The 22,209-nt window shown below is 31.8% G+C and overlaps 1 protein-coding gene across 3 annotated transcripts in view; it reads right to left on the reverse strand.

The window, feature by feature from the left end:
* The window catches only part of LOC108917615 (choline-phosphate cytidylyltransferase A), a 57,824-nt gene extending 36,945 nt beyond the window's left edge, over positions 1-20,879 (reverse strand). The window contains exons 1-2 of one of the 3 annotated variants that reach the window (XM_018724316.2): positions 20,729-20,879; positions 20,079-20,191 (exon numbers count right to left, since the gene is read on the reverse strand). In XM_018724316.2, the coding sequence (XP_018579832.1) occupies positions 20,079-20,156 (78 nt within the window). In that variant the 5' untranslated portion in view covers positions 20,157-20,191; positions 20,729-20,879. The other 2 variants (XM_018724315.1, XM_018724318.2) reach the window with 2 other exon arrangements.
* Between the last annotated feature and the right edge of the window lie 1,330 nt (positions 20,880-22,209).

Here is a 22,209-nt window from a genome sequence, read left to right on the forward strand (position 1 = left end):
TGATAAAACACGTACAGAAGTTCTTGGCGCATTTTCCATTATTTGTTGGACATTTTCTTTTAATTCTTCAGTCCGCTTTTTAGGTCGGCCGCTTCCTTCTTTTCTTGTTACACTGCCCGTTTCACGAAAAACATTAACACAACGCTGAACTGCACTTTGAAAAATTTTGTACTCAACAACGCCGGGAAATTGATTTTGAAATTCTATGAAACATTCCTCAATAGAATACTTCCATATTCCATCAATCTTGCGTCCATTTCTAAAGTAGGACTCTATGATAAACACTTTTTGTTCTTGAGAAAACACCATTTTAAACGCTTTTTAAAACGAAAATATTCAAATTGATAGCGGCGATATAGCGCTTTGACAGATGACGTTTAAGTTCATTTGCTATACGCTACGCCCTACGTCCAAATTTTCAGAACCAACTTGACCACGTTTTTATTTGAACGCTCGTTATAAGATAATCACAGTCTAATCGCCTGATTAGTCAATCAAGCCTTAACATAGGCTCAAAGTACCGGACCTGTATGTAGTACGTACAACATATATCTTATTGGTATTATTAATAAACATAATCAACGGTTTAAAAATTAAAAAACCCTTAATATGGAGAATTCAACAATAGTTTTTGGTCTACCCAGCGCTGACAGTATTATACAAACTCAGTACCGTAAACCGGGGTTACATTGGACATCAGGGTGGGATTGGCCATTTTGTAGTTCCCACTTAAAAAAAACTAATGCGGTTGTGGGAGGCGGAGGGGATATATCGATTGCGCCGTTGACCACATGTTTAATAAGACATGTGAAGTTAACGTGGGTGGTTGTCTTTACTTTAAATTTTTTGCAACGATTGATTTTGAGTATTGTCTAACAGGTAAGAAATGTTTATACTTTTAAGAACCGATAAACTTTATACTACAGTTATGTAGTACTAATGAGTGAAGTATAAATTGTATAAAAATAATATAACCTATAGATCCTGCTATTAGGTTGTGCAAGTTTAAAATATTTATCTTTTATGATTTTTGTATAATTAAAAAAAATTGTCAACGACATTTTTTTAGGGGTGAGATTGGCCGTGGTGCAAACATATAAAAAACGTTAGGATCCAGGCCCTATGCGAATTACCAACTAAAATATATGGATGAAGAAATTCAACAGGTCCAGGATATGGAAAATTCGTCGTGGGTAATAAGAGCAATCATTTAAAATTTGTTGCCAAAGTTTTAGAATGCACATCTCACCTCTCAAAATACGAATGTAAAAATTAAAGCAGATTTTGAGACCTATAGATACAAAAAATGACACATTTATTTATCCTGTAGCTTACTACATATCTTAATATCGCTACAGTTGATATGGAACAAATTGTATAAAAATTAGAGAATCCTAAGGAACTAAGAAGGGAACACTTCAGATTTAATAATATGTTTTTTAACTGCCTTAAGGTGATGTTAGGATAAACCCTAAAGTTTTATAGTTTTTTATAGAACATATTTATCTTTTTTTATATTTATTTAGGCAAACACAGTGTCATGCTGTCTTCATATGCTTATGTTATGATGAAAATAAATATTTTAACATATAAACAACTGTTTTTTTTCTATGTACATTATGACTAATAATTTATTTTTTAAAAACTAAATTATTGTCCTATCTTACTCTTTAGTCATGTTGACTTCAAAATATATGGCGTTTAAACAGCTATCCAAACTCGCCCCGAAGTGCGGGGCGAGTTGGGACAACAAAAATCCAAAAAAATATACATTTCAGCATCATCAATTGTAAAATTTCATGATGTCTATGTATTCGTTATGTATCAATTGCAATGCACAAAAAGCAAAGAAATAATAAAAACTATTATTCGCGAAAATATTGATGTGTTTACCTCAAAATTGTCCAATGTCACCCCGGTTTACGATACTAGAGATTACATTCTATTTGTGATATTAATTAATTTCTGTTATTCGGATTACACTGAAAAAACAAATATTACAAGTTAAAATAAAATAGCATGCCCGAGACAAATCCACTTCTACCATAATATGAGATTAAACATCCCGGCTGTCTTGAAAGATTAATCTTTCATTTATTGATATATGGTGTCAATTATGACAAATATTAGAATTAACTATTTAATTATCCTTATTAGTATTACAGAGATCTTGATGTTCACTACGCGACCATGTTATCACCATCAGAAAATATTTCAATGATATTGCTGATTCTCCTGTATTCTAGTGTATTTTTTCTTATGGATTTGCGACAGTGCTACAAGGAATTCAGGTATTCCTGAGACCAGAAGAGCTCCATCAATTAATTGAAGCTATTTGTAGCGCGATAATTGATTTCTAGAAAACACCGACATCTTCGTTTCGTAAAGCCAATTAGGAAATGACCGAATGTTAAGGGCCCCATATTCTTTAAATAGTGTTTTCCACAAAGACGAATAATTTCAAACATTTAATAACTGAATAATCTAAAGCTTATCAAATAATAGGAATGTTATGTCATGCCATCNTTTTTCATTTTTATAAATAAATCAAATATTTTTTGTTCTTTCATTCAATATTCTATCTGTTTCTTTAATTGCCAATAAATACTTTACCGGACCTCGAAATCTGGTGCGATGGCTGCTGTATATGAAGTGATATGTATACTACCAGATACCGGCATTGGATTTAAGTTTGTTTATAAACGTGCAATTTAAATTGTAATTTTATATCAAATACTCTACCAGGCTAATATGTCTGGTACCGCCTGAATGGTAGCCGGTCGCGCCAGACCTGGAGGTCTGGTAATGTCAGGATAGACATAATACCAAAAATTACCACCGCAGTGAACGTGTTTTAATTTCTGACGAATGACCCGGCTGTTGTCGAGATAAACTGCTTTGTGATGACCCATGTATAAAAGGTAATAATACCAACGATAACATCTACAGAGTGACCCATTTGAAAGCGGGCCACTCTCCCAACATTTTTATTTTTTGGAGCGATTTTAACGAAATTTTTTTTGAAATGTGGAGAGCGGAAAGGTGTATTTTGGGGCCAAGCAGCGTCCAGTATTTTTTAAAACTAAGGTCTACTAGATCACATTCAGAGGCTGAAAAATCCAGAATCTATATTAGCGATTTTTTTAGAAAAAATCTGCGTATGCCACTGGATTCGGCGTCCCCTGAAATGGATCTGTACCAAATTTCATAAATAAATATTCAACAATAACGATTCTACGGCTAAATTGCTGTCAAGTTGTTTATTATGCATTAAGAAGTTTTTTATCTAGTAACCCATACGATAACAAATCAGTCGCAACAAATATTTAATAACAGCATTTAATAGACATCCTTGTATCAAAATACAATGAAACAAACAGAAAAACAAATGAGAAATTAACATAAAATTTACAAAACACACAATAAAATAAAATTAACACATATGAATTAACTTTATATTCTGGATTTTTCAACTAAATCTCTATTTAATTGAATGCATTTATTGTATCGTCTTTCAATGTATGCTATGACAATAGACAATTGATGTGGTGTAATTTCAGCGCATGCCTGTCTTATTCGTTCGCGAAGTTCTTTTGCGTTGGTTGGACGAGTGTAATAAACTTTTTCTTTAATAAACCCCCGTAGAAAAAAATCTAGGGTAGTTAAGTCGGGAACCTTGGGAGGAAACTCAATTAATCTACTATTTCGCCCTAACCACCGATTAGGAAAATTTTCCTCCAGCCACGCTCTCACAGTCCTGGCATTGTGGATAGGACAGCCATCTAATTGAAACATTTACTTTCTGTGAATACTGTCGCCTACAGTTTATTACCCATTCGGGTTTTTTTTTGTGCCCAACGCCTCGTATTATGTGAATTTACTGTCCCATTGGTTGTAAATGTTGCCTCGTCAATAACAATTTTTTTTTTTTTAAAAATTTCTATTAAGGTATTCTCCTTGGCACCATAAGCAATATTCCATTTGTTTATCAATATCACCTTCTTCTAAGGTATGGAGAAATTTCGCTTTAAAATGCTTCATATTATTGTATTTTTTAAGGTTTCTCCTTATTGTTTCCCGTAGTAACTGNACACACGCTTTTTTCTTAGTTACTATTTTATTTGAGTAAATTTAAATAGTAACACTGAATAAACAGAACACCAAGGATTTTATTTTTGTGCTTACTTTTGTTGTACACGTTTTAGTTTTCAAGATTTCAGTACCTAAAAACGCCAGAAATTTGACTATTTCTCGGCCAGGGATATGGCCACCTTAAAGATAAAAAATTGTTTGGATCATTAGATAGTGACAAGATAAGAGTTGGATAGTGCTTCCATATCGAAACTGTATAGAGCTCGTCTGATATTAAATAAAAGCTGCTCGCCACCAACTCAGTTTCGTCCTATGTATGTATGTACGTGTAGTGAGATGCGAATTTTCATTTCGATACACATATTAGTTGCATATAAATAGACAATTTTAGTTGATCGTCATATATAAAACGTAAGACGTGTAATTTTCTCATTTACATATGGTATCAATGGTGTTAAAAAGGCAGTACGTAGAATCTTAACGTATGAATAATGTATAAAGTTTGAACTTTAAAAAAGCTTTATCTGTCTTGCACAATAAAATAAATTATGTGAAGATGTTTAGACAAAAACAGCTTTACTTCACTCTTTTTATTTCCTAGTGCAATGGTACCATGCATCGGGTTTTACACGTCATACGAAAAACTGATGCTGCTACTTCCTATTGTCTGGAGGAATTCCTTCTGAAGTCCTGAATTCACGTAGGAGGCTTATTGGAAGAAATGCGCGTTCACTGCTGCTACTTCGTTCGGGCAGTTGAGCAAATTCTGATCAACCTTGAAGCAATAGTTGATTGTCAATCCGGCTCGAATACCGATAATTATGCTGGGTATTGACGTAGTCAACTTCTGCATTTTTATAATTGAATTGCTTGATTAAATAGTAGACTGTATCTTACAGGTCTGTTTGACTTTAAACGTTGTTTATTTTTTTATGAGAAGCTTGCTGACCGAAACAGGCAAGTTTTTTATTTAACGGCAACTACTTAACTTTTTTCTTTTTAATGTTAACACTTTATCTTAGATATTTCTGCGTAGAATCCAGTAGCTTACTCATTTTTTTTATAATTCTAACGGTTTTCGAGTTACAGATTAAAGATATTTTTTTAACTGTGGATATAGTGGATCATACCTTAAAAAGGGATGTTCCACATTTTTCAAAAATATATAGTCCGTCATACATTTATATAATTTTGCATTTATTCAAAATATGTATAAGTAAGATAAAATATAGCACATACAAAAACAAAATTTTCAATAAACTGATCTCGTTTTATTTACCCACCCTGTAACACAAAGAAACACCTATACAAATAAAAATACAGTATGCACACTGTTGTTTTTAACAAATTCCCGAACTTTCTGGCAAATTTGATCTTCATTGATGATACAAAAAAACAGAAACACTCAGTTTTGCAGAAGCAAAATTTCGAATACGATTTTATTTCATAGGAATATAATTTGTAATGAATCCAATAAGAGTAGTTGGCAGAATTTCGGATAAGTACATGGCGACCATATTTTAAATTACCTTACTGAGCATATTAAACAAATGAGGCTATAGGTATTTACTATAAATTGTTTTCATATAATATGTAAAATAGTTGGAAGGGCAGACATTAATAAATCATCTCTTCAAAAAGATACAGAGAATTAAATGCTTCCAATTCACCAGAATATCCACATAAAATTTAAAAAAATGTCATTACTACACGATAGACTTTGACGAACAATCAATCGATAGAGAATGAGGAAAATCAGTGACGTGTCAAAACCTTTCAAAAGAGGAAAGCTGTTAAAAAAAATGGGGCAAAAATAAACCCCTCCAGCTAGTACATTGTGTTCAAAAACTTACCTTACTTAAAATTAAGAGCAAGTCCTGTACTTCGTTTAGCAAATTCATCTATAACCTCATCATAAAATTTCTGGTCGCGAGAAATCTCTTGAACAAATTCCTTTTCTATGGATAACAACGCCAATGCAGATAGTCTCTCTTGACTCATGGTATTTCTAAGAAAGTTTTCAATTCGTTTTAGGGCAGAAAACCTACATTCTGTCGATGTACTTGTGACGGGAATGGTAAGAGTTAATTCACATAATTTACAAATTTCAGAACAAGCCTGATCCAATCCACATTCTTTAAGAGATTTCCACAAATTAGTAACACTCTTTTTATTTATGCCTTCAGATATATTGTATATAACCGAAAGTTCTGATTTCAGTGAATGAAAATCAAAATAACTACAATAATTATTTTTCAATAAATTAAAAGCGCGTTCTGGAATGGTACCACCAACTCTAAAAATTTTAAACTGTTCAGGTTCTTAAATCGACTGACCATATGAGATAAAATATTGTTAATTATTTCCAAAAACAATCTCCTGTATTTTGCGTCTATCGGTTCTCTCATATCTGTGCGCGTCCTTTTTCTTTGTGGCTGCATATTAATTTCTAAATGTTGAAATTTATTCCACAGTTTATTAAATTGCTCTCTTTTGGACGAAATTCTTAATCTAAATTCTTCAATTTCTTTAATACAAAAACTTATATCGCTGGCTTTGTTTTGGAGAACCGCAAATAGTTTATCGGACAGTGGAAATATTTCAGAAAAAATAAGTAGCAAAAATTTAAGTCGGTGTCCATTTCAAATAAATCTAAATATCCTTTAGAACAAATTACAGTTTCATTGTCCCAAGCTTCTGGGTTATCCAATATTTCATGAAAAAACTCGATAAGCGGTTGTCGATACTCATATACAGTTTGTACTAATTTACCATTATAATTCCATCTAGTTGCAGTTAGTTCTGATAATCTCTTACGAATTTCCAAGTCTAAATAACTGGATCGCTTTGATGATTTTGAGAAAAAAGCTGCCAAACCACTTAAAATTGAAAAAAAAATCTTGCATTTATTTATAATTTTCAGACATTGTTCTAACACTGAACTCAAAGGATATGCCAGACAATGTACAAAAAGCGCATTTGGGTAATTTTTCTTTACTTTGGCCTGTAGCCAATCTAATTCATCTGTCATTAGTCCATAGTAACTTTGGGCTATTAACTTTGAGCCACAATTAAGTTCATCAACCATAGTATGAACTATGTTATAAATATCGGCGGCTATTCTTTCTGTAGATAAATTAATGAATCCAAGAAAATGTTCTTTAATTTCGCCATTACTGGTGACGTATCTTACAACTTTTGATAACTGGCTGATATTTGCGACATCAGTAGTTTGATATATGATGATAGCGATAAACCCAGTTTGTTTTATTTCACATTTTATTTTTTTAAATATAACCTCTTCTACACACTTAATAATATCATTTTGTATCAAACTGGGGGCACATTTAAATCTGGTACAGTTTTCTAACCTATATTTTAGAGGTTCATCGTATTATGCTAATAAATTTACGAAATCTATGTAATTTCCCTTATTTAATGAGTTTTCAGAATCAGTGTAGCCCCGAAAAACTAATTCATGTTCACCAAGACAATAAACTACGTCTATAAGTTTTTTAAGAATTTCGCGATTTTTTCGCACTTCTTTGTTGTGTTTTTCGTGTGAAATTCTAAGCTGATCATCTACATCATGTTCCTTTCTCGTTTTGTCAAATAGGTTCTCTTTAATTATAGCGTGAATATGCGTACTACTGGATCCATGTCTTTTTATTAGTTTATGTAAATTATTTAGATCAGAAAATCCATTCCCATTCCACAAATTTGTTTTAGTGGAAAATAAAATACAAGGCCAACAATATAAAAGAGATTTCTTGTCGCATCCAGTTAACCACTCAAATTTTTTATAATTTTCGGTTTGAAAATGTCTAAGATATGATTTAGTTTGTTTCGTTAAATTTAATAACTTGGGAGTTAATCTACCTTTTGAAATAATTTTATTCTTTTCTTCAAAACTAAGTGTTGAGAATCTTGTTGTTATTAATTTGCAAACAATACACTCACATGGCGCTGCACTTGTATTTGAATTTGAACTGTTACCGGTTTCTATCGCCTTCATATTTCGTCCGTAACCTGTGTGACTCCAGCTTATGGTGCGAATTTTATGCTCGACTGTCAGTCCCTGATCTATAAACACTACACTTTTTAAATTAAAACATTTATTTACCCTGTCTTCTTAATTCACTGTCACAAAAATCTCACAGAAATATGTCCAACAAATGTCACAACAGAACGGAATTTACTTTACTCTGCGGACTGCTACGCCCATCCGCTATGAAAACAATTATTGCATGTTGTGAGATTCCGTTTCAGCATGCGATATGCACCTTTTCGAGACGACTTCGGCGAATTTTGGTCATTCTCGCTGTTGCTAAGTCATACATTGGGGAAGAGAACTTCCCAAAAGAAATTAAAATTAATCATATATCGACTGATAATTAGCAAGGAACAAAGAAATGTATGATGATTGAAATTATTATAAGGAAGTTGAGCTTTCCTAGCAGCTTACATTGGTAGTACACACACATTTAATCTATTAATGATTTTCCAGACCATTGCGCGCATTAGCTCAGTAGAGTTTCAATAAAACGCACTAAAATTTTTGTAGAGGGGTTGGTGGCCTTGCTATAGAGAAACTGGGAAACTAGTAGTAAATGATTGCTGCGAAAGTTCGAAATTTATTAACTAACAATCTTACTGATAGATCGCACATCAACAATTGATGCAAAATACAGTGTTCATTCTTCACTAGGTTCTTCACTGATTTCCCCTAGCAGATTGTCAACTCCTCCTAACAAAAATATTTAGTGCGTTTTACTGAAATTCTACTGAAGCTAATTATAGAACGAATCCCATTAACTCAATGTGGCCCATTAAGGACCAGGACACCCTCCCATTTTGCTTTTCTCTTCAAACTACACAATTTTAATGATTTTTTTTTATATAGGTAGTCGTGTTCTGTACTAACTGAACTAATACTTATGATGATCCATTTGGTAATCCATGCCCTCCTGCAGAGCCGGATTAACTTTAGGTGAGGTCCGGAGCTACAAGCTCAAAAAAAACCTGTCGATATAAAATTTCAAATCATAAACACTTTTTGGTTTGATTCTAAAAATTGCCAGGTTGGTCTTTGTGGCAGTCGTGCCTGGCCATCGCCCGAATAATGTCGATTACTATACAGGGATGGCCAGTAGTACGGAATAAAATTCATATCTTTTGAATGTTAATTTTTTTTTAAAACGCCGAAACAAGTTAAACAAGTTTTATTTTTTCAATAGCAAGCTTTTTTTCATTTAGAAATTGAAACAATAATTTACAAAAATAAACTCAATGTCGCAAATGCTGAAAATGTCCTCCATTCACTATTTGGCATTCTCCAAGAGCTGCTAGTAAAAGCTGTCCACAGCATTCTGAATGACTTCAGCTGGTAAATTATGCATCTCCACCCTAATCTTGTTCTTTAAATTCTCAATATTATCCGGTCTGTCCTGGTAGACTCTTTCTTTCANTGGTAGCATTAATTGTGTTAATTTTTTTTACTGTTTCAAAATTTATGTGTGAATTATGACTTCCCGAGGTAAAAAAATGGTTAATTTGGTATGTGAACAGCAATCTAATTTACCAGAAATAGAGATTGAGAAAAGTTAGGAGTTAGAAGTGCCATATAACAATAATGTTGTTATTCAAGAAGTAGATTGTGGTTATGTTCCTTGTAGTTCGCTAGCTGTAACTAAAAATAAAAATGACCTAGATCGGCCTAGTGCCTTACCGGAAATTGAGGTAGAGGAAAATATAGAACCTGAGATGCCAAATGAGAAAGTATTACAAAAGGATGTTACTCAACAAGAAAACTCGAATGCTGATAGTGCTTCTAGTACTTCAGGTATTATTACTAAGAATAAAAGCAATCAGCGTGATTTTTCAAGTGATAACGAGTCAGAAGTTGATCCATTTGCTAACTCTTCGGATGAGGACCCAGATTATTTTCCTAGTGATAACAATTCCAGTTCTGATGTAGAGCAACTGTCCCAAGAAATAGAGTCAGACGATGAAGCTGAAACTGATGATTCAGAAGAAGAAATTGGGGATATAAGCGGTAAGTTTATAATTCATTAAATAGTGATAAAGTTTATAACTTACTTATTTCATTATTAGGACCAGATGTGTGGAGCACTGTAAAGACAACTAGAAACTTTCATATTGTTGAACATTCTATCGACTGTAAAATTAACATTGAAAATCAGGATGGTTTATCTCCATTAGATATATTTTCACTGTTTATCACAGATGAGATTCTAGAAAAGATTGTAGTGGAGACGAACACGTATGCTCAACAACAACTATTAACACAACGTAGAACACCAAAATCACGACAAAATACCTGGACTCCAACTAGAAAGGGCGAGATGAAAAGATTCTTCAGTATAATTATCTGCATGGGCTTGGTTAAAGTTCCTAATATTGATCTGTACTGGTCAAAAAACAGTTCATACCATAATCAGTTCATTCCGTCTGTGATGCCCAGAGACAGATTCTTGTCATTACTTCGATATTTGCATTTTAACAATAACGATGGTTTACTAGAAAGTGACGATCGGTTATACCGAATAAGGCCCCTTCTGGATATGATCAATGCAAGATTCATGACTGTAATGACTCCTGGAAGGGACGTCGTTATAGATGAAAGTATGGTGCCTTGGCGTGGTCGCCTAGGGGTGCGGCAATATATTAAAAATAAGCGCCATAAGTATGGCGTCAAATTGTATAAACTCTGCACCGTTACAGGATTCACTTACAATGTCAGAGTGTATTGTGGGAAAGAGGATTCAATCGGAAATAAAGACCATTCCCATAAAGTAGTTTTGAAATTAATGTCTGGGTTGCTAGATAGTGGTAGAACTTTATATGCTGACAATTTTTATTCTGGCATTCCTCTTGTAAAGGAGTTATTAGATCGGCAATCTTTGTATTGTGGTACACTCAGGAAAAATAGGAGGGGCCTACCAAGAGAAATCACTAACAAGAAACTGAAGAAAAATGAGATATGTGGACTAGAGAATCAGCACGGTATAAAAATAATACAATGGCAAGACAAAAGATCTGTTCTAATGTTATCAAGCAAACCTGAGCATTCTGTTACTTTGTGCAAAACTGGAAAAAAAACTAGGCCTAATAAGAATGGCGAACCCGGCAAAGATATTTTGAAACCCAAAGTTGTATTGGATTACAATACAAAAAGGCGTTGACTATAGCGATCAAATGTCCGCCTATTACAGTTCTTTGAGGAAAGGGCTTAAATGGTATCGCAAGGTAGCATTTGAGTTGATATTTGGTGCTGCTATAGTCAATGCCTGGATTGTCTATAATGAAATAAACCACGACAATAAACTTGCACTACTACCATTTCGCGAAAAGCTGGCATTGCTATTATCAAATCAGCAAGATTTTCTACCATCTGAACTTACTGTCAATCCAAAACGGACACATTCGCTGAAAAGAGAGGAAGGCCCTGGAAAAAAACGCCGTAGAAACTGTACGGACTGCTATAAATCACTAAGACTAACAATGAAAAGTAAGGAAGCTGATAAGAAGGTTACCAAAGTAAATACATACTGTGATGACTGCGAAAATAAACCAGCTTTATGTCTAAACTGTTTTAATTTGAGGCACCAGCGATAATATTTTTAATCCTAAGATGTTATTTTTTCATTTTTATAAATAAATCAAATATTTTTTGTTCTTTCATTCAATATTATATCTGTTTCTTTAATTGCCAATAAATACTTTACCGGACCTCGAAATCTGGTGCGATGGCTGCTGTATATGAAGTGATATGTATACTACCAGATACCGGCATTGGATTTAAGTTTGTTTATAAACGTGCAATTTAAATTGTAATTTTATATCAAATACTCTACCAGGCTAATATGTCTGGTACCGCCTGAATGGTAGCCGGTCGCGCCAGACCTGGAGGTCTGGTAATGTCAGGATAGACATAGTACCAAAAATTACCACCGCAGTGAACGTGTTAATTTCTGGCGAATGACCCGGCTGTTGTCGAGATAAACTGCTTTGTGATGACCCATGTATAAAAGGTAATAATACCAACGATAACATCTACAGAGTGACCCATTTGAAAGCGGGCCACTCTCACAAAATTTTAATTTTTTGGAGCGATTTTGACGAAATTTTTTTGAAATGTGGAGAGCGGAAAGGTGTATTTTGGGGCCAAGCAGCGTCCAGTATTTTTTAAAACTAAGGTCTACTAGATCACATTTAGAGGCTGAAAAATCCTGAATCTATGTTAGCGATTTTTTTAGAAAAAATCTGCGTATGCCACTGGATTCGGCGTCCCCTGAAATGGATCTGTACCAAATTTCATAAATAAATATTCAACAATAACGATTCTACGGCTAAATTGCTGTCAAGTTGTTTATTATGCATTAAGAAGTTTTTTATCTAGTAACCCATACGATAACAAATCAGTCACAACAAATATTTAATAACAGCATTTAATAGACATCCTTGTATCAAAATACAATGAAACAAACAGAAAAACAAATGAGAAATTAACATAAAATTTACAAAACACACAATAAAATAAAATTAACACATATGAATTAACTTTATATTCTGGATTTTTCAACTAAATCTCTATTTAATTGAATGCATTTATTGTATCGTCTTTCAATGTATGCTATGACAATAGACAATTGATGTGGTGTAATTTCAGCGCATGCCTGTCTTATTCGTTCGCGAAGTTCTTTTGCGTTGGTTGGACGAGTGTAATAAACTTTTTCTTTAATAAACCCCCGTAGAAAAAAATCTAGGGTAGTTAAGTCGGGAACCTTGGGAGGAAACTCAATTAATCTACTATTTCGCCCTAACCACCGATTAGGAAAATTTTCCTCCAGCCACGCTCTCACAGTCCTGGCATTGTGGATAGGACAGCCATCTAATTGAAACATTTACTTTCTGTGAATACTGTCGCCTACAGTTTATTACCCATTCGGGTTTTTTTTTGTGCCCAACGCCTCGTATTATGTGAATTTACTGTCCCATTGGTTGTAAATGTTGCCTCGTCAATAACAATTTTTTTTTTTTTAAAAATTTCTATTAAGGTATTCTCCTTGGCACCATAAGCAATATTCCATTTGTTTATCAATATCACCTTCTTCTAAGGTATGGAGAAATTTCGCTTTAAAATGCTTCATATTATTGTATTTTTTAAGGTTTCTCCTTATTGTTTCCCGTAGTAACTGTAGGTCCAAATTAGCAAATTCTTTCGGTGAAATAATTTCGAATTCGTTCATTGGTTCTTCTTGGCCGTTGTACATTAATATTTTTTTAAATGTGCTTAGATACAGCTCCGTATTCATTAAAAATATTGCTCACTTGCCCAACGGTAGACTTGCTAATATTTTGATGTTCTGGGTGCCCGTCATAAAAAATTCGAGATACTTCCCTTTCGGACCTGTCTCCGTCACCACAAAGTTTTACTATTTCAATCTTATGTTGTAACGTTAAATTACCAGCCATACTTTTTGACAGTGCACTTAAGGAACAGTACGTAAATTTCACTACTGAGCTAATAAATTTGATATTTTCGTCTTTTGTTCAGGTGACTTGTCATCTGCGACTTAAGTAATTGCAAAGCCTGCTATTAGGAATATTGTTCATCACTATGGAGGTGTGTTATTAAAGCATGTTTAAATAAAACAAAGATTGCCACTATTATGAACAACTCTGGATTAACATTTATTAAATTTTATTTTATTGTTTTTTGTACATTTTATGTTAATTTGTCGCTTGTTTTTCTGTTTGTTTCATTGTATTTTGATATAAGGATGTCTATTAAATGTTGTTATTAAATATTTGTTATGATTGATTTGTTATCGCATGGGTTAGATACTAGATAAAAAGCTTTTTGATGCAATAATAAACAACTTGACAGCAATTTAGCCCTAGAATCGTTAATGTTGAATATTTTTTTATGAAATTTGGTACAGATCCATTTCAGAGGACGCCAGTGGTGTACGCAGATTTTTTCTAATAAAATCGCTAATATAGATTCTGGATTTTTCTGCCTCTGAATGTGATCTAGTAGGCCTTAGTTTTAAAAAATACTGGACGCCACTTGGCCCCAAAATACACCTTTCCGCCCTCCACATTTCAAAAAAATTTCGTCAAAATCGCTCCATAAATAAAAATGTTATGAGGGTGGCCCGCTTTCAAATGGGTCACTCTGTATTTTACAATAGATATTTAATTTAAAAAAATGAGAAAAAAGTACAGCAGTACAACAGAGTATATCTAGGTCATTATAAGTAGGTACGTAGATATAAAAAATTCGTTCGAATCACGTGCTCCATAAATATTTTAGAAAATTGTTCTGGTTCCTACAGTTAGTGGACCATACAGTTGAATAACAATTTTATTCTTCAACGGACTCTGAGAAAGATTATAGACATCTGTATGTACCTTTGGCAACATGATATAAAATATAAACACATCAATCTAATCACTTTCACAGCAACTGGAATGAAGACTGGCATATTTTTTGTATTTTCCAGAAGGTTAGCAGTTATATAACGTGATTTTAAGTAAAAAAATACAGTGTTATTGAAGTATGTAGCCAAACTTCAAAGGGTGATTCTTTGGGTGATTCTATGACGAAAGTTTTATATAAACATATGTCCGGTAGGCGGTAATGCTTCGTTTTCAAGATACAGGAAGTCAAACATTTTTTTAAAAATCGTTTTTTTCATAAAAATCTTGCAATAAAGTGACTTTTTATTTTTTTTTCTTCAAAGAGGAAGCAAGATACGAAAAAAAGAGGCAAAAAAGTTGTATTTTTAGTTGCTTAATGCGAAAAAAATTATAAAAGTTTTAAAAGTCAGTGGGGTACATTTTTTTTTGTCAAAAATATTGGTTAAAGTTCCCCCCGAGACGCCACTGGACTTAATAATTTTAATCTGGTTAGGGCTAAATTAGCCCCTTTCTACCATAAATAACTGCCAAATTTCAACAAAATCGACTGAAGGATTATTAAGGCTTTTACGAAAAAACCCTGCCTCTTGAAAACCGAAATTCTGGAAATCCGTTTTTGTTCCATTTCAGCCTTGTTTGAGGTGATATTGAAAAAAGAACACTTTCTCGTGGCAACTTTTTGCCCTCTATCGAATGGCAAAATCTATTTTTATATGTAAAGTTTCGTCTCTCCAGGACCATTATCAACTACATTTTTTCAATACGACCCTGGAAATTTTATTACATTTTTTTGCAAGCCTCAGCCCGAACCAGATTCAATCGTTTCGTCTCGAGAAATTCATCAGTAAGTAATGCTCAAAATGTTGTATTAAACAAAATGGAACTCTACTACCCAATTATGTATAAATCACTGAACAAAAAACACCCACTTCCTTTATTTAATTTACTAAGTAGACATATTTAATAGAATTCTCTAATATTTTGATGATTTTATCTCTATCTTCAGAATTCTCTAAAAAATATTATTTTTAATCCAATGTAAAACTAGGGATTCCGAAAAAAATCACTGACAAAAAATAATTTACAATTTTTAAGTCTAGTTAATTAATTCTGACACGCTACATAGGCTGTATTTAAATTAAGGAGCAGAAATGATACCTTATAATTTTGAGATCAAAATAATATAACAAATATACCTTAGCCCAAAGTTACTTCATTTGTGGTTTACAGGCTTGAGATTAAAGATATTATTTTTGAATGATAAACTAATGAGCCAATTTATATTATCAAATGAGAATAGCTTCCACATTAGTGTTGTATAATATTATTTTATAGACTAAAACCAGAAAATTATTAATATTATACTTATGTATACATAGGATTTAATTTATGTTACATTTCTCTTTTTATACTTTATTACATATCGAGGTTATTATGGAGACTCGTGGAAAGAATAGTTTCCGTAAATATAAATTAATAAATTTATTGCATTTTTCTACCTTTCTCTAGCATTAGGTACTGTAATTAACAGTAATATCAAAGTGCTTTCATGTGTCATAACAATAACTTTCACATAACTAGAAGAATATGTTATCCATTAATAAAATTCCACTAGTTAATATTGTAGGTATACCTATCATTTTATACATAAACCTTCAAAAAAGCTCTACAAAATTATTTTAATTTTTAAAATAAATGTATAATAGTAACATATGGAATAGAATTACGACAAAGCATTTTAAAGATGACGCATGAAAATAAAAATATTTAGATTAAACTGATTGTGTAACGGAAGTTTTATAAAACAATACTATTTTTATTTTTTGTTACTCACGTTTGTGTTATACACATGCACCAGATGCATTTTTTTATTATAATATTACTGCTATATTTATACGCTAGTAGAATGTCCAGATTCAAGAGGGCCATACTTTAAGAGTAGCTTCCTTGGATAGAAAGAATTAAACAGATTTAGATCAAATTGCCTTAGTACAATTTTAATACTTCAAAAAGTGACAGAGAAAATATGGAGAAAAAAAGTAGGTATATTTAAAAAAAACCTCATTTCCATTTCTGTCAATGATACAAAAATAAATTGAAAAAAAAATGGATTAAATTTTCTACAAAAGTCATATATTTTTTATGATGTAGATTGTAGACTAATTAACCCTATTCAAATATCAACATTTAATGAGATATAGCCTTTACAATGTGGTTTTGTGAAAGACGAGACCTTCATCTCAATAGGCACTGACTTTGAAATAGAGGTTTGTAGACTGATCTAAAAAAGTTTATTAAAGCCAAAATTTTGCAAAAAGATAAAGTTTAAATAGATTAGAACACATCCAAATATGCAGAAACTGTAGCAGAAAGTTGAAACACATTTTTTTAGCATGAGTTTAGTAAAAGGCAACACAAAAGTATATCTATGTTCGTCTTTAGCTATCCCATAAAGTTTTTAATACCAAAATTTATTAAAAAAAAACTTCTCAAGGTGTCTCATATTTTAATAAAATAAAACTGTAGGTACTAAAAAGTAACTTACTAAATCTGTTTATTTTTATCGAGGAAATCACTCTTGAAGTATTTCCGGACATCGTATAAAAATCATAATTCAAATGAAATTCTTCAAATTAAACTTTTCAACGCAAAATTCATCTCAATATCCAAAAAAGACTCCAACAGTAGTAGAATCAGTTATTTGGTCCAATCCTAAACTGGTATGCATCTTTCAACTGATTGCGCCTGGAATATCTAGAAACCTAGGAGCTTACAATGTTGTGTATTCCAATCTCTTAAGGTTATCAAATTTTGTATTGGCCCGGATGTTATAACGTTATCAATATGTATATATAAAATAACCAGAGGTCTGAGTCAAGTATACTACAACACATTCTTTGAATTGCCAGTCAACAATAACAATATAAGATTATGAGGTTCAACTAATAACTGATTAAAATATTTCTGGAAAAAGAAAATAAGTTTGCACTAAAAAAAAAACAACTAGGTACTTATATTATCAGCTTCTAAAAACATAAAAGCATGATAACTGTAAGTGCACACTAGAACCTTCTAGCTCAAATATTTAGTTTTAACAGATACCTTGTAGTATAAAAAATATTCTGAATCAATTCTTTCCATCAGTCAATATGAAATTTAAATTTTATACTTCAAATTATGACTAATGGAAAGCCCATCATTTTCAGTCAAAGAATATGTGGGTAATGGCTTGGCCTACTTTTTTAAAACAATTAGGTATATTATAACGATTATATGTAATAAAAAATATACTATGAATCAATTTTTTTCTTTTTTGGTCATATTGTAATCTTAAAAACAATTAGTAAATAAAACCCTGTGCACAAAAAATAAAAAGTACTTGTGAAAAGAAATAATTTCAGGCAATATTAGTCAAAGTAATATAAAAAGTGTTTTACGTCAATAGTTATTAATGTTAATAGTGCTGATGTTACCGACAATATCCCTGAGAAAACAACATTTTGCTAATTAAATATAAAAAAGCAATTATCTTTTCTATCGTGGCAAAAAAAAGATATAATTGCATAACTAGCTCCTAGGCAAGTATATGACTAGACCTTTATCTATACTTAAAATGTTCACTAAGGTTCTAACCTCTGGCCTTGGTAAGAGGTTTGTTTGTCAAATTTTTTCTCTTAGTATAGAGAAAATTTCTTTTGTTGTGGTTTATATTAATTAAAAATTTAGACAAAGAATTGGCTGCCTACCAAATAACTAATAATAATCTCTGTCTCTAAGCTTGATCATGTGTCTGCTCCATAACTACTATAGATGGGACTCCTCAAATGTATAACATTTATTTCCCCCAAACACAATAATTAAGAGTATTGTTTTGAAATCAAGAAAATTTGTAGTTGTTATTCTTTACCTACTACTTTTTTCTTTAATAATAAAATTAATTGATACAACATTAACATTTAAATCCCTATAATTATTCTTAATGAATTGTTTTTAATCTTTAATATAATTTTTTTCTATCCTAATGATAACACATATTCATCAAAGCTATTGCTGAGCTCAGAACTAATTATACACATTATTTTTAGAAATAAACTTTCAACTCCCTATCATTATTATTTATTACTCGACAATAAATAGTCCAAAGAGACCACTGAAAGACATATATCCCTTTCCAGAAGTTGTATTTTTTTATATCATAAATATAGATTAGATATGTTTCTGCAGCCTATTATAGGGTAAAAAAAAAAGACATACACCACTGAGAAAGAGGAAAATCGCTTCGTTACATTCTAAAGTTTCTCAGAGCCAACACTTATCTATTAATATTACAAAATTAAATTCTCAATTTAAATAGCAAGTAGTACTGAAACATTAATTTAAGCCCTTAAAACCAAGGATACAGGTACCTATACGATTAAAACAGCAAAATAAGTCAAGATTTAAAAAAATAGAGTACATAGGTACAGTTGAAAAAATGGAAACTTCTTTATTATTTTATTAAAAATATATACTTATTTTTATTAAAAGTTGTGTGTCCAAATATGTAATTTTTTAAGTATAAGACACATACAAAGTGTAGCCTCCATAAATAAATGGTTGGAAATATATTAAGTAGGTAATTGATTCTATCCTTTGAACTCGTTAATACATTAATATGCTGTCAGTACAGAAATACATCCCCAGATTTAACTGGTTTATAAAAAAATTTCGGTTGTTATTTGGAATTTCGAGAAATTATTCTGCATGATCAAAAAGTCAAAATCAAGTACTGGGCTGAATTTTTTACTAGTTTATATTTCTACTATTTGAGCTCTAAAGTTTTAATTCAACAACTCTTCTAATAAAATCTTACTATATGAAAAAGGCACTTTACCTATAGAGAAAATATTTTTGTCACATCAATTTTCAAAGATAAAATTCATTACTAGTTTTTTTTTTGCTAAATTTCTGTATATATTGACCCACTTAAAACTATATTTAAACACACTGCATATGTGCCTAGTTAATATAAGTATGCAGCGTAATTAGTTTTAGACACAATATCCTCAAAATAAATACATTTATTGTTGTATAAAACAGTTTTACTAGTAAAATGTTTATATCATAACTAAAAATTGTTTTAAACAGATAATATGTAGATAGATAGGTACCTCCGTAATAGGTAGGTATTTATTTAATACTTAATCGTACTAAGAATATTACTACGGGTGGGTTAATACGGAATAATATTTTTCTATTTAAAAAAATGAATACTTAAATACATAGCAAGGAAGCTTTTTGTAGTTTAATCATCGGCAATACCCATGCAGGCAAAGATATGAATAAAATCAGAAACTGTGACATACCTAAGGAAACATATTGTTTATGTGAGCCATATTTATTAACAATGTTGCTTTTAAACACAAATTTTGCAAATAAAAATAATGCCTAATATTTACAGTAAATAAAGCATAGATTTTAGATTTGATAGTTTCTCTCAAAATGGATTAAAGCATAAACATAACCTAAGAAATAAATAATATGATCTTGAATCTTACCACCGATAAAGACTGAATATGTGACGTGGGCGAAGTAATTAATTCTTCACAATGACTTCTGCTTCTTTTTCGAGACATCGCAATTCCAGTACCATTTATATTTGAATGAAAATCTGAAAAAAAAACATTCTAACCTATATTTTGTAATAGTATATAAAAATATTTAAGAGGTAAAAATGAATAGGTAATTACACACGTCTGAGACAAAAAAAGCCACATATTAAAGGCATCACTAGTTTTATTACAATACTGAAGACGATTCATGGTTTCATTGGCCTTGTTAACTAATTAGTTACATTTCTAAATAAGTTCAAAAGTAATTTAGTTCATTGAAAATCTTACCTAACATTGAAAATGATGTAATTTACAGCACTTAAAAAAATATGAGACGTATAATAATTATTATCGAGACCCTAGTGTTAACACAATTTTTGCACAGTTACCGAAGATAAGGTTTTCTTGTAAAATGTGGTTCGATATTTTCAATGACCGATTTTACTATTATTATAACTTATCACTATACTTTCTCCAACACTGAGTCACCTCAATGATGTAAAACAAACTGTTTTGAGTGTTCTGCTACCTCGTATTGCCGTATGTACACTGCTGGTAATGTACTAAATAAAATGACTTGGAACGGAACTAGGTACCTGCATTATAACTCCACGTTCTCGTTCATTCTAATCGGCTGTCACGTCACTTAACATTGGATTTCGAATTGCTGTTGAGCCGGTTGGATAATAGCCAGATTTTACTGTTTCTACATAAATTTGATAACTTAGAAATAAAAACTGATTATATTCATTTTTTCTTCATAAGTACATAGCTGCAGAGTGCAGAAATGTGCATTTCTGTTGTTTTATTTAAAATTTCCTATTGATTTTTTAAAACGTCGACAGGCGCCACTGCTCACGTGGCTATAGTGACGTCGATCGTATGATCTGTTCGAATTTCGGACTCTAGGATCTTACGATATGCTATTTTTCTTACATAATTACCTATCTAATCATTAATTCATATCTGCTTAACCATGAACCTGAACTTAAAAAAAAATTATTTATAAGGTATACCGAATCTAGTCTTAATTTTTTATATCTTTGAATTGAATAGAAAATGATTATTTCACATTCAAGTGTATACCTAAAATAAATATAAAGGTAAATGCATACCTATACCTACCTACTCTTACTGCGCCTACAATAATTTCTATAATAATATGCATACCTAGGTAGATATGGCAGAATTTAGGAGATGGGCAATAATTATTATACTTACTTAAACAGTATAGTAGCTACGGGAACTATACCTAATAATGTAGGTACTTTATCTACCTACTTTATAATGCGGTCTATGATGCGTCAAAATTTTTATTAAAACCATGGGCGTAGCTACACTTTTTGCTTGGGGTGGGCCCAGGGCTACAAGCTCTATGGAAGCCTCTAAAAAAATAATATCGCATCTTTTTTCTTAGGTGGACATCAGATTCTCTGGGGTAGGCCGTAAACACCACTGTTACGCTAGCATGTACCCCCCTAGCTATATCCATGGTTGAATCGACTTTTTAAAAATTAATAATAATAATAATAATAATAATAATAATAATAATAATAATAATAATAATAATANAAAAAGTAGGGGTAGCTGGGGGTTAGGGGGTTGAGGAAAAATTAATTATTATATAACCGAAAGATGGGAAAAAATCAAAATCAGTTAACGTGTTTCGGCGTTTTAAAAAAAATTAACTCATTCAAAAGATATTAATTTTATTCCGTACTTTTGGCCATCCCTGTATATCTATATATCTGTGTGCTAGCTTGAATACATTAGTTTAATGATTTGTGAATTTGTGAGTAATATGTCATACTCGTTTGTTTTTGAAAACCCCAGGGCGCGCCACTTGTTCCCGGTCTTAATGGCTGTGGTCCCTTCGATGTATGCCTTGTAAGTTCTACGGGGTCTTACATACGCTTCGATTGCCACATACTGGGTGGTGTTGAGGTAGGTGGCATAATAATAGTATTACTCACACACCCGGTAGTTGGGATGCTAACTAGGTGGCATCCAGAGGAGCCTCGACTTATTTTTTTAGGTAACACTAGCTTGTCGTTGAAGAAAGAATGATACATATTTG

Source organism: Anoplophora glabripennis, unplaced genomic scaffold, assembly GCF_000390285.2.
Source record: "Anoplophora glabripennis isolate ALB-LARVAE unplaced genomic scaffold, Agla_2.0 scaffold58, whole genome shotgun sequence".
Lineage (NCBI taxonomy): Eukaryota > Metazoa > Arthropoda > Insecta > Coleoptera > Cerambycidae > Anoplophora > Anoplophora glabripennis.